Source organism: Morone saxatilis, unplaced genomic scaffold (assembly GCF_004916995.1).
Source record: "Morone saxatilis isolate NCDOM2014 unplaced genomic scaffold, NCSU_SB_2.0 Contig7, whole genome shotgun sequence".
In the NCBI taxonomy this organism is placed as follows: Eukaryota; Metazoa; Chordata; class Actinopteri; family Moronidae; genus Morone; species Morone saxatilis.
Window position 1 is genome coordinate 15,358,385 of NW_023340246.1, and position 14,307 is coordinate 15,372,691.

The 14,307-nt window shown below is 38.1% G+C and overlaps 1 protein-coding gene across 1 annotated transcript; it reads right to left on the reverse strand.

Annotated features, from left to right (window-relative positions):
* Positions 1-2,489: 2,489 nt before the first annotated feature.
* Positions 2,490-10,827, reverse strand: opn8c (opsin 8, group member c). Its single transcript, XM_035679064.1, has 4 exons — positions 10,728-10,827; positions 7,303-7,596; positions 5,123-5,454; positions 2,490-2,993 (listed from the first exon to the last, which is right to left on the reverse strand). The coding sequence occupies exons 1-4, from the start codon at positions 10,825-10,827 to the stop codon at positions 2,490-2,492; spliced, it is 1,230 nt and encodes a 409-aa protein (XP_035534957.1).
* Positions 10,828-14,307: the final 3,480 nt, after the last annotated feature.

Below are 14,307 nucleotides of genomic sequence, written 5' to 3' on the forward strand. Positions count from 1 at the left end.
AATTTTCTATATACTTTTTTTGATTTTTTGATCTTTAGTTTCTCTACATTGTAGAAACACATTATTAATATGATTTCAATATCAGAAGAGACATCTGAGTTTTAGAAAAAAATTTGTTTTTCAAGGTGCTTCATTAGGACACAAAGGAAAGAAAAAACACTACAAAGATTAACTTTCTGTTAATATACGAGAGCTAAAAACAGAGAATCGCCAAATTCATTTAAAAAAAGAAAGAAACACATCAAAGGTACGAAGAAACACTCAAATATCCTGACAATGTGGGTAAACATCAGACAGAACATTACATAAGTATGTACAGTCAGTGGGTAGTAACTGAGCAATAAATGTACAAAATATTACAAATACAAACATTAAAGGAGAGCTTTATTATCCCTGGACCAACAGTATTCACATAACCAACGTATCAGACAACAGATCATAAATACAAACATCACATAAAGTTGTTTAAAAGACCAGCCAGGATAGACGCCCTCTTCTCTCACCTTGTACAGGTGTGGTAGGTCATTTAAGTGCTGCACACTTTGACTTTAAGCCTGTAGTCTGTTAATGTTTTGAGGGTAAATAACCCAGAAAATATGAGGATTGATTCAACACTTTAACATCAACATTAAAACTATGTAGCTTTTGATTTGGGAGTTCAATGGGTACAAACGGCTCACACACGCAAAGACACACACAGTGAAAGAGCATAATTGCAGAGGGGTTAAGGGCATCATAGCTTTCAGCTGGATGCGTTTTAAATAAAAATTACATTACATCACATTACGGGCAAAACAGCAGGTGCTCCTGTTTTTTTGTGTTCAGTAGTTGAGCCCTCAAAGTGGATCTGCTGCATGTGTGAAAGGCGACTGCAGGCTCAAATTATAACAACAAAGAGCAAAAAAAACACATAATGAGCGACACCAATCAGCCATAACATTACGCTGGGGCACCCTGGGTGGCTTATAATGTAATAATTCCTGACACCTCTGGGCTACAGTAGCTCGTCTGTAAGGAATCGGGACCACATGGGTCAGTCTTCGCTCCCCGCCCATGGCCCTGCGCTTTTTCCTGTTTCTAACACATCAACTTTGGACAAAATGTTCACTTGCTGTCTAATACTGTATATCCTACCCACTGACAGCCCATGATAACCAGATAATCAGTGTTATTCCCCTGTCAGTGCTCGTAATGTTATGGCTGATCGGTGTATGATGTTGCTACACTTTCACAGATCCTTTACATTTTAGAGGTTTTAGAGGTAGAATGTTTAAGCTAAGAATGTTAAATAGAAATTAATTCATTTAAAAATTAATCTCACTAATCATACTTACTGTGCCCTCAGCTAATTTATTAATACACAACAATTTACTGAAAAATTTAATGACAGTATAAATACTTAAAGAAACAGCATAAATAATGCACAGACCTAATGAAATTGTATGGAAATTGGCCTTTCATTTCACATTCTGACTTGTCACAGCAGGAACAAGACTAGTATACCATGTTCACATCATAAAGGAGAAATGGGAAAGATTTCCATGTTTACAACTTGCAAACATTCACAGTATTAAGACAGTTGTCACATGAGCATTAATATACTGATTGATATATATATAGATATATATATATATCTATATATATATCCATTAAATATGAGTTTAATTGATTTATCCTGAGGGAGACGTGAATGTCCATCTTGAGACGTTTCACTTAAAACCACAAAAGTTTAACTCCTTTAAGTCAGAGGAACACCAGAGTCATTGGGATCTATCCTATATAATAGAAGTATAGTATATGATTTAAAGCTTCCATGAGATTCTGAAATATTTTACAGATTTTTTATGTATTAAAAAATATATCACTTTTTATTGCCAATGTGTTAACGAGTTGTAATGTAACCTCCCCAACTCTCTCGGTTGCCTGTGGGCTGATTTATTAGCCACCAATTGATGATGTAACCGCACAAAGCGAACAAATTGCTTTCTACTTGCCAGGAGCAGCTAACTAGCTAACTGTAGCCTAACCTATGCTGGGTTTGGCTGTGTGGGTCTTGTATTGGCTGATGTGGTAAATTTGAAAACGGCAAGCTAGTTATTAGCATAGAGTCAATGGTGCAGATAAAATATAGGAACATTGCAGATAGTAATGTAATTCTAAACGGACGGAGAGCGAGCGAGAGCAACAGGACACTGATGCAGTTCACCTAATGACCACTGGAGTCACTGTTAACAACGGTTTCCTGGAAGTTACAGAAGCTTTAACAGGATGCAGGCTGTTAATCTAGTTCACTGGGAGATCGATGTTATAATTTGCTGCTAAAAACCTCTCAGAGTTGGAGCCTAAACAGAACCTAATTAATTTACATAAAAAGCAACCTGGGCCCTGATTAATTGAATGGAAACAGGACGAGATCTTTTGGTTGTTGGCTGTCGACGGTTTAACCATGCTGCCTTTAAATCATATATCTGTATTAACAGTGATAGAGTTCATATAGAGACAGGCAGGGAGGGTTTGCCAGGTTTACTGTCCAAGAGGGACGGGGTAATCTTCGACAAGGACCCCCAGCAGGCGTACACCGGCCTGCCATGGACACGAAGGCTGCTGGGGTGCATTACTTTGCCTTTGCTCTTGCTGTGAATTCGGTCCTGAGACAAACCAAAGTTCTTCTTTTGGATGTAGCCTCTTTCCTGGAGCTGAATGTGGATGGGATACGCGCCTGGGTGGCCCGCGGCAATGTGGATGCCTACGCGATTCCCCCCGAATTTGGGGCAGAAAGAGAGGATCATGCAGCGGAGCTCCTGCTGGAAATTCTTGTTAAAGTAGAAGTAGATGAACGGGTTGTAGATGTGGGAGCTTTTGGCGAAGAGGGCGGGGAATACAAAGCCCTCAGGAGCCATGTACCGGCTCTCCTTGTGGAAAATGAAGAGGAAGGACACAACAGCGTACGGGGCCCAGGCGATCACAAAACCCAGGCTGATGCAGAAGAACATCTAAAAGAGGAAGTAACAAATTACAGAAGATTATTACACAAAACTTAATGAATCATTTATTCTGCTGTACGCTAATATGAAGCCTGTTTCCTAGGAAATTCCCCTTTTTAAAAACAAAAAAACATGGTTGTGCTAGAAAATAAAAGATCTTACGTTTCTGTTAATGTTGATCACATGTTCACATTACATCACATTACTTTAAACAAAGTGTTTATTTTCAGTAGCAACGCAAGAAATGTTTTAAAGCTCTAAATAACGTCTTAAACAGAAGCTTTGTGTACAAAGGTGTCTGACTTCCACAACTTAATATAATATTAATATTTAATTTCCAATCAACCTCAACTGTGTTTTTTTTTTGCCACACCGGAAATCTTTTACTATAGCTCCCTTAATCCAGGTCCCTCCAAAACATTAATCTAAGACAGGGGTCAACCTGCGGCTCTTCAGTCCCTGTCCAGTGGCTCGCTGCTGCTTTGACAAACAACTTATATAGAAATGTCATTTTCTGCTGCTGGCTTACAAGTATGCTTGATTTGCAAAGAGAAAATACAGTTACAGAGAGTGCTCAAATATGTGATAAATGGACTATATATGTATGTATGTATCAGCACCTTTCTAGTTTGCCGACCACTCAAAGCACTTTACACTACGTGCCACATTCACCCATTCACACAGTGATGGCCATCACAAACAGAAAATCACTCATCCATATTCATAGACATACGTTTAAGGACACTTTGACATCTCCTGGTTAGTGAATGACCCGCTCTACCTCCTGAAACCACAGCTGTCTCTCTATTTCTCTATTAGAGTCAATCTCTATTTTAAAAACATAAACACTATCAAAATACCATAAAACTGTCAGATTACTGAAATGTAATTTTTTAATAAAGTTTAGCATTTCCTGTAATATTTTGTTTCAGTAGTGCATGCATACATCCATTATTAGTTACGAGCTAAAATGTGATGGCAAGATAGTGAGCAGAGGTAAATAATAAATAGAAACAGGAGCCACCAACCAATCAGTTCATATCTTGCTCACTCAAGCGATTCTTGTCAAAATGTTTTCAAAAATATTGATAAATTGGTCCTTAGTCTCTTCTTCCAAAACTATATCTTAGTTTTTACACAAGAGGATATAATAAAGGCTTTATAAGGTATAAAGGGTAACCTCCATTACTAATACTAACTAAGAGATAGGAATATTACATTGCGATGCTGGAAGATTACCACCATATCTCTGATAAACAAACTACTTGTGATCCACATAAGCTTTATTTAAATATCTCATTGTGCACAGCAAGAACAAAGCACCTCTTTCTCAAAAGCTCAGACAAAAGAAAGTCATCTGTAGATGTGATCGCAAACATGACGGCTCTCCAAACACAATCAGTGTACAGATGGATGTGTGAGTGAGTGAGTGACAAAGAAAAAAATCTGCATTCAAAAAAACAAATACAGGTCACGAGGGAGGTCACTGAATGTTTGTATGTGTTTAATGTGGCTCATTACACAACCATCACAGACACCTGAACCAGAACCAGAAGTTGAAGTACCTTAACATTTTACTTAAAGAGGTCCTCCACCCTAAAGCGTGTTTGTTGTAAACTGAATTATATGAATTATATATAAATTCATGAAAATCTGCATTATGTGGTTAAAAATGGCTTTTAAGACAAATGTGGAGTCGACCGCTTGGAACAAATAAAGATATTTTAATTGAAAAACATTATGTTTTTATGGCACATTAGTAAAGCTTTGAAAATAAATATCTAAAGGTGGCATTAGAAATCAATACATTGTTTTATTTCCAAAACTTCCCCAATTTTCTGTCTTTTTTTCATTGAACTTAAGCCTATCACTTAGTCTAAAATGTGGCCATAATAAATCATTAAATGATTTAGTTTTTTAACATGTTATATTTAAAATTAATCTAAATGAATGTGTTAATTTTGACAGAATTTGACACCAAGCTCTTGTGGCAGCTGCAGTGGCGGTCCATCTAGATCCACCCCTGCTTGTTCAATATTTGTGGCCTAACATAAATATTTCAGGAAGCTCCTTGTCCTGCACAGAAGCTCCCAACCCCTCCCCAAAAAACGTATTGATCTTAAACTTTGTTTGCTCACCATGGTGAGTCGTTTTTCAGCGTATCGCAGGTTGTTGCGGATGCCTCTTGCAGACAGCGAGTAGGAGAAGCGGTAAACCTTGTAGAGGATCTGACACTGGGACACCATGATGAGGACGACGGGAACCAGTGTGAAGCAAGCGAAGGAGCAGATGACATAGAAGGCGTCCTTGGCTGACGTATGATAACCCCTCCAGGCAACGGTGCAGGACAGTCCGTAGGGCTCAGGGACGTACTCGCCCCAGCCGAATAGAGGGAAGCAAGACCACAGTGCAGCCACAAACCAGATGGCACAGCATGCTAGCTGGATGTTGGCGCCTTCCAGCCACACAGCTGTGAAGACGAACAAAACCTGTTTAGTTATATAAAAGTGTGTGTGCGAAGTTAAAATATCGTATACTCAAACATTCCAAGTCCTCGACACCTCAGTGCTTACAGGACTAGTTCAACATTTTGGCAAGTTTGATTAAAAGATACGATTCATGTCAGTACAGAAAGGATGCTGCAACCGAATAGTAAAGTAGGAATTGTTTTGTATCAAGTGTTTTAATATTTGATTGTGCTATTTTGAACAATTTCATAGCTGTTATGAGTGTCCTTAGTGGATAATTATAATACTAAAAGAAAACTCTATTAAATGCAAAGCTGCCGTATATGACTGTATAAAAAACCAACCCCAAAGTTCTCAGGAAAGGAAACACCTCAGTTCTGTCAACATCCGTCTCTATTGATCACAAACAATATTCTTAATGTGGCTATTGAGGCTATGTGGCTATTTTGAAAATAGCTCCTGAAGCATTAAGCAAAAAATTTACTCTGAGATCATCAGAGAAGATATGTGCTGTAAGAGCTGTAAAATGTCACCTGTCCATTATAAAGAAAATAACATACCATAATACAGTTAAAGCCATACTGCGAAACATTTTGAACTTGTCTGGGTTTATTTAGAAAACTGTATTAGGTTAGAGAGAAGGTTGTATAACGCTCACCTGCCTATCCGTGTTAAACACATGGGGCTTTGATGAGGATTATAAACTCTCTAAAGAATAAGTGGGCATAGCAAATGAATGAAATCAATTTGTATTATAACTGTATGAATCGATTGAATAAAGCAATGTCCTTAAGAAGGGAAACCCTTTGTCAACATCTCTTCAATCACCAAACACAGTCCCTCAAAATGTCCCTAAACAATCAACCCTTTTAAGGATGCTGGATGGAGGAATGTTGTATTACTGCTTAACCTTTGTGCTGCGTTGGACACTTTGGATTCTAACATCCGCATTAATAGAGGGGTTTGAGTCTGACAAATAGAGAATATTTTTCTTGGAAATTATGTTTTATCATCTCATCCAAGAATGTGAGGGATCCATTCATGGTCCCATTTTGTTTTCCCTCTATATTATCTGTCATTTAAAGGGGGTCTGCTATCATTGCTACGCCGATGATACACTAATCTACTTGTCCTTCCAGCCAGATAATGTTAGCTGCCCGGGCAGTTTAATGACGTGCTCAACTGCTACTGAAAATGGATGACCTTGTAACAGATGTTATAATCTTTGGATCTGATCACCATAACAACCACTGGCAGCCATCATCAACCCTTCAGCCAGAAATCTAGATATCACTCTCAACTGGACTTTGAACCACATTGCATTAAATCCTGCTACGTCCACCTCCAGAAACATTACCAAAGTATAATTCATCTTTGAGTTTTCCTGACTTAGATAGGCTTATTCATGTCTTTGTCTTCTTGCACCTGGACTATTGCAGTACACTGTTTACATGTCTCAGTTAATCCTCAGTGGCTCGGCTTCAGCTTGTGCAGAATGCTGCAGCTCGAACACCAGTCGTAGGTCAAATATCACTCCAGTTCTTGCCTCCCTTCGTTGGTTGCCAGTTCAGTTTAGGACTGATTTTAAGATTTTAAGAAGAAGGTATAGCCCCCTGCTATACGATGGAGCTCTTGCCTCTAGGATTTCCTGCCTGTGGAGATCAGGTGTGTCAGTTTTACCTGCTTTTGAATCACAGCTTAAAACAGTAAAGTCTTTTATGATGTCTGATTTTTAAATCTTGGTGGTGTTATATTTGATCTTTGTTTTATTCTCATGTAGTCTGTCAAGCACTTTGAAACGTTGTTTGGATAAGTGCTATAAAAATTGTTGTTATTAACAAATGCCTCACCGTAAACCAAGCTGTAGCATGTCTTCAGGTAGCGGATGATGCTGATGGCGGTGATGGTGAACATGCCGCACAGGCCGAAAATGTAGCAGCCGAGGCCGTAGTAAACGCACGTGACGTTTTCTCCCAGCCATGCGTGGTTAAAGGAGGACATGATGGAGAGCGGGTAGAAGCAGATGCAGCAGAGGAAGTCGACGACGGCCAGGTTGACGCACAGCAGCTCCGAACCCACCATCTTCTTCCTCCTGCGGTAACAAACCACCAGAACCAGCCCATTGCCCAGAACAGAGAGCAGAACTGGGACAGAAAACAACAGGAAAACTGAGAAAATCATTTGTGTGAAAGGTGTTGCATAGTGATGAGCATCATTGATCTGCAGTTCCTGTCAGCTGCGTTTTGCTGTCTTTTAGCTCATTGTTTTGGTTTGGTTCTGTTTTACTGCTCTTATCGATTTGTTTGCAGCTTTTCTCTGTTTCAAAAAAAACACATGATGAATCCAAAGTACACTCAGAACCAGACACAGTTAGAAAACTAGCTGGTAAACATAGTGGAGCATTTAGCAGCTAAAGTGGCAGATAATTCCCACAGGGGTTGGTGGAGACCGACACGGAGCAAAAACGAGAGTAAATATCGGCCTTAAATTCATCAGATGACCGGAAAGACGACTTTAAATGCACTATATCTTCTGGATTTGGTAAGTGGAATCTGTTTCCTGATAATTTCCCCATAGCAACTCAAAAGCTGATACTATGTCAGTGTTCACAGCTTGTTTCTGCTGCCCCCAAGTGGCCAAAAACAAATCTGTTACTGCAGGTATAAGCTACATGGAGAAATATACTTGTGTTAGCTGCTGTCATATTTGACACACAATCAGTGATGTATGATGGATGACAACAACTGGAGTGTCACTCAAAATAGATAGAAAGTGTCCTCTCTCCGATACATTTGCTTGATGAACCATTTCAGAACTGACTGCAGCCAACAAGATTACAATGCAACTCTAGAGATTGTTATTAATCATGGAAACTTATCGCAGCAGAGCCACAGACATCCTCCTATAGTCTGAGGTCCAGAGGAACATATCCAGGAAATGGAGAATGGATCGACGTCTTCCCTCAAATAGAACAATCACCCAACCAGGTAATTAGGTTGGTAAGAAATTACCATAAACCATAAATCAATAACGATTACAATGACAGATTCCTGGAGGTTACTGGTGAGCCAACTGGGACCCAGACTCTCTCAAAGGGAAGCAAACATGGATAACTAATGATGGATAACTATAATGCTTCCAGCTCTTCATTTAGCATGCAAGTAAAATATTTGGATCAATGATCACTGTTTGCAATTCAGAGAGGACAAGATCTGCATTTTACAACAAGCACTGAAAACCTCCACATGACCTTTTTTGTTCCTACTGGAGATGTAAATCTTTAAAAGCAGCTTCCAGATACGCAGTTTGATTTAATAAAACATCTCAGTAATTTACTCAATGTTATTATAACATTACAAATAAATATGTGCATTTGTTGGGGACTCTTTTCAGAAACACACCTGGTTGCACCGGTGAGTATTTAAGGCAACATGATGGTGAATGTGGGATTAACTCAAATTAAACTACAGTGCCGTTGTTCATCATCAGCTGTCAGAGTGCAAATCAAACCCACTGAAGCTATCGACCGTCCCAGCCTCCACCACACTGCTGAACGCCAATACTAAATCAATAAGTATACCAGCACTTTAGCACTTTAATACTCACAGTCTCTTATAGTCAAATGTCTCTTTCATGTTGGTTTTCTGATGTTTTTTTATGTGAAAGCATCAGATTTTGTGCCCAAGACAAATTCCCCCTCAGGGATTATAAAGTTTAAACAGGGTGATTATTGATTTGTTTTAATTTGATTTAAATTTTTGGGGACAATAATGAAGCACTGTGGCAGAGAGGAATATGATCTATCTGCCTCTGCACAAACAGTCTGTTAGTAGAATGAATTCATAGTTGGTTTTGGTCTTTCCACAGGATTTGTTGATTAAGTGCAAATTTTAACCAAATTTTCAAAGAAAATCAGCTAGTTAATATTAGGAGTTGGTCGATATATAAACAGTTGGTGGCGCTGATTCTCCAGTCTGGTGCCATTAAGCCACTGAAGAAGAGGACGCTGCGGGATTATGTAATTAAAACACAGTCAAAACAAAGCTCCAGTGAAAGCTCATGAATTCATAAAAAGAGCAGAAATGATGATGGAAATATAACATTTTATGTCTCCTTGTCACTCCACACTGACAGTTTACATCGTGTATATCATGATTCACTCACTGTGTTTCTATTTCATTTGGTCACATTTTATGTTTAACAACAGGTGGATGGAAACACACATAGAAACAGAATATTCTTTAAGGGAAATAGAAGAAAACAAAGAGGATTTCTATTTATTTTTTAATACAATCAAATTTAAAAGAAATAACCTTAGATGGCATTAAAAACTTTAGTATTAAAGTGTATCTACATTTATCTTCCTTAGAAATACAAAAAAACACACACTGTCTGTTGAAGAGTGTGAGAGAGAGTGTGTGAAGGAGTCGGAGACAAAAGAGGCAACAAGAATAATTAGTGTGATACTGGAAAATGAACATCTTACCAGGTATATCACAGACACACAGACGGTAATGTTAATAGCACAGGCTCACACCTCCATTTACACTCAGAGCCTGAGGAGTAATTGGTGCTGATTGATAAACCTTAATCAATGTGTTTGGTAGCAGGTTACTGAGGAAGATCTCTTTGATTATTATTATTATGTCATTCTTTGTAATTATCTATAACTTCTGCAACACCACAATCTTAAAACTCGTTACTATTTATTTAATTTCTCTCAGCACATTCTGTGAAATATGTTTACATTTACTTGTATATAGGCTCTTATTATATTTCTATTTTCCATTTTTATTTTTTACTTTACTATAGTATTATATCCTATACATTTCATTTTATTCTATATGTTGTTAGATAATTGTATATAAGTACTATTTCTTTAAACGTTCGTGCAAGTAGTAGAATAAAGTGTTTCTGATTCTGATTATTTAAAAAGTTAACCCCAGAGATCATTTGTCAGATATTTTATTGTGAAAAAAAGTCCATAACTATGTGTGTTTTTAATGCACAATCAAGATAAAATAACACATTTAAAGGATTTTGCAGCCTCCATTACTTCGTCCTACTATGTTTCCTGCACTGCATTAAAACAGCTGGATGTCCATATTGATTACTTGTAGAATAATTTAGATGAAAAACATAATCAGAAACAAGTAGAAGTGTGTTTATATAAAGTTTTAGCAGCGTTAGGCTTTAAGGGGACCAGCAGCTGGTCAAGAACAAATATTTTAAAGATGTTTTGAGGGTAGGACAGCAGGTTTGAGTGGATACATACCGACGGAGAGGATGGTCAGTCCCACACATATGTCTGCCGTGGGGGTCAGTTTGGAGGTGAACTCAGAGGCGGTCCGGTTGTCAGAGGAGTTCAGATGCATTGGTTGGAGCTTGTTTCTGATGTTGTTCTGCGGGTAAAAAAAATCCTTGACTTGTCTCACAGAGCGACTTGCTGTGCGCGACACAGAGCGCTCACTTTTATGCAGGCAGGAACATGTCACCGATGGTACTTAAAGCTGAGATTCAGGGGGCGTGGTGAAGGGATGCTGAAGGGTTAACGAGCTTCCCAGGTCGGGGGAGGGGTATTGGAGTCACCGACAGCCTCGTCTGAATGAGCTCAGGAGTAACACTGGAGTGTTTACAGCGAGATGAGTTGAATTAGTTGTTAAATAGTTTGTTAATGTTTAATTATTTTCCCCCCATTATTTTTCTTTCCATAAAAAAAAGTAAAATTATATTACTTTTTGATTTTATTACCTCTTCAGTGCAGTTTTACATTTTTCTTTCTATCTTCTAATTATATATTATATATATATATATATAATCTATCTATATCTATATATATCTATATCTATATCTATATCTATATATATTCTTGTTGTTTTTTATTATCAAAAGGTCCAGTGTCTAACTTTTATCTATTATTAATCAATCTATTGGCAGATATGGAAGAAAAGGAATATCCATAGGTATGTTTTATTTAGTGTTTAATCACCTGAACATAAGAATTGTTGTGTTTCTACCGTAGCCCAGAAGGGACAAACCAAACACTGGCTCCAGATGGGTCCTTCACACAAGGGAGGGAGACACACTGGTCCTTTAAAGTCATGCACAACTATGAGTCTCATAAAAGGAAAATATTTCCAGATTTACATATAAGAACGGTAATAAATCTCCTCTCTTCAGGAAATAGAACACAATCAAATACAACAAAATAACAAACACAGTTAAATAAAATCATACACACAGTATGGAAATTATTCTCTAAAGTTAGAAGTCATTTCTATAAGATAAATACTTATTTTTCCTCCCTCAGTAAGACGTATTCTCATGTTTATTATTTAACTTTGCGCCCTATTCACTGTTGAGCCCTCTGACTAATGCAAAAATAATTTCACAATAGGCCTTTTTCACAGAAGACATATTTCACACTTCAGTTTGAAAAGCGGTGGCGTGAATACAATTAATTATGTGTGGATTCCATTTAGCTGCTTCAGTTTCGAGTTCCTGGGTGTTTGTGCAACGCCGGCTCGCTGTCACACTGTCATGGTTACCTGGGACATTTGAATATTACAAATCCTTGATGCTGATTAGTGACACCTGTGCCTTTTCCTGCTGTAACAAATCTGCTGTAGAAACAATCTGTTATTTGTTTTTTAAATGCATCTGTTGAATTAAGTCAAATCAGTTTTTACTCTTTATCTTCTTCATCGTTCCCAAATTAATTAGATACGTTTTTAACTCACCATGGTAGGAAAACATAAACCGACTGCTCTGTTCCAGCTGTTACTGCGAGACAGAGCGACACCTAATAATGTAAACAATTCAACACCTGTGACTGAGAAGTCACATGTCCGCTGCGTGTAAGGTCTGTGCAGCTTTACCTTTGTGTTTGTCTGAAATGTGCACAGAGCAAATAATCAATGAACAACAGTGCTGCACTGCTGAGAAACAATGGGCTTTAATGGCAGATTAATCATTAAATGGGCTTCAATGATTAATATGTCATTAATGTTTTTAATCAGTAGTCTGTTTGGGTTTTAATAACAACTCTGAACTGATTTCTATTGTTTTATTAACCACCATGCAATTAAAAGCAGGGTGCCAATCAGATGCAGGTCTCCATCACTAGCCTGGTGCGGCTACACGTTTTGATGAATAAACACAGCTCTATATTAGACGCCTGCTCTGGATTTGAAAGAAGTTCTTTGTATGTGTAAAAACCTCTTAATTTCCCCAACCCCTGTCTATTCTTGTGCTCATTGAAATGTGAGTAAATGTAATGGAACAGTGTTTAACAGGAGCCTGTATGAGAAATATAAAAAGGTAAACAAAGTGCTAAAGACAGCAGTGTTTTGTATAAAGGTCGTCAGTGTGTTGTTGCTGCTGTGGAAGAGTAATTCAGAAACAGCAGGTAGAAACCAAGAGAGTACTTTTATACTTTGAGTACATTTCAGAGCCTGTACTCCTTTACTCTAAGTTGAGTAAATAAGTTCAATACTTCTACTACTTATTCCTTGTTTAAACCAGTATCTATCTATACTTCTGTTTGAGTAAAGAATGTGTGTACCTTTGCCCCCTCTGATAAAAACATTAATTCTGGACATTTTTAGAGATGTTTGGGATTGTTTCTGACGTTATATTACACACACAGTCTGAAAATGTCACAAAGTGACCAACAGTAATATCTGCTCTTTGTCGGGGCCCAGAAGCTCGGCACTGACCACAGGCGAGAGAAAGAAACAACCTTGCACCACCTGTTGACCTCCATGATGTACTACAACCCAACACACTGCAGTGAGAGAGTGATTGAGTGAGTGAGAGAGTGAGAGAGTGAGAGAGTGTTGTACTACAATAAGACAAATTACAGATTAGACAGTGACCTTAGGAGGGGAAAAATACTTTCTCTCCCTTCGTCACTGGAGTCAAGTTGCCCCTGAGCAAGGCACTTAACACCATAACAGTCCCAGTGAAGCAGCTCAGTGTCCAGTTGATGACTGTGGTCATTCTGGGAAGCTTCCATGTGTAAAACTGCTTAAAAATTAAAACATGATATATTTTTGCACGTTAGCTGCCCCAAATGAGAAGGAGAGGTTTAAAGGGCTCGCCTCATTGCTGTGCTATTTTTCCTTATATTTTCTGTGGGATGGTTTTAGACTAAAAAAGCAAAGAAATTGGACCAAGGTTGAATCTTTTCATATAGTCATATAATCATATATAAATCCACAACTGAGAAATGTAAAACAGATTTTTATAAAAAGAACACAAAAGAAAGACCCTTAACTTTACATTAGTCACTAGTACTAAGATTTCCCACCAATGTCTATAGGGTTAGGGTTAGGGTCAGTCAATTTGGGTAGAATGGAGCTGCTCCACTTTGAGCATTAAGCCCAAGAAGACACATTCAGTGTTTGGTAAGGGTTACTTAACAAAGATTTGAGGAACTGTTGTGGGAAAGCAGAAGCATGTCAAAACACAGCAACAGTGTTATAAGGAAACAGGAAGTGAACCCATGATTAAAGAATACTGATCCTTAGACCCATTGATTTCTCACGTGAGCAACATGTACAAAGGATGATTGTGTGTAATTTATTTGTGTTGATACAGTCAGCATGAACACTTCTATTTGTCTGCAGGCCTTTATCTCCTGCCGACTGATTTATATTCAAGTAGTGTTTTACTGTGTGTCATATCCACTGATTGTGCTGTACAGTATGAGAGCAGAATGAGAGCAAAGACGGAGCTTGTGTTTTTGTGTGACACAGATATAGAAGTGTCAGAGCATATGTGTGTGTGAGAGAGAAGACCGATCTAACAGCATGTGTGTACACAAGAGACAGCCAACAGAGTGTGTGTGTGTG

Excerpts from the sequence above, each read along its gene's own strand:
- opn8c (XM_035679064.1), bottom strand. The coding sequence starts at position 10,827 with ATGCATCTGAACTCCTCTGACAACCGGACCGCCTCTGAGTTCACCTCC. Across the intron at positions 5,455-7,302 it reads ATGCTACAGCTTGGTTTACG|CTGTGTGGCTGGAAGGCGCC; the intron begins GTGAGGCATTTG and ends TCGTCTTCACAG. Across the intron at positions 2,994-5,122 it reads CTGAAAAACGACTCACCATG|ATGTTCTTCTGCATCAGCCT; the intron begins GTGAGCAAACAA and ends TTCCTCTTTTAG.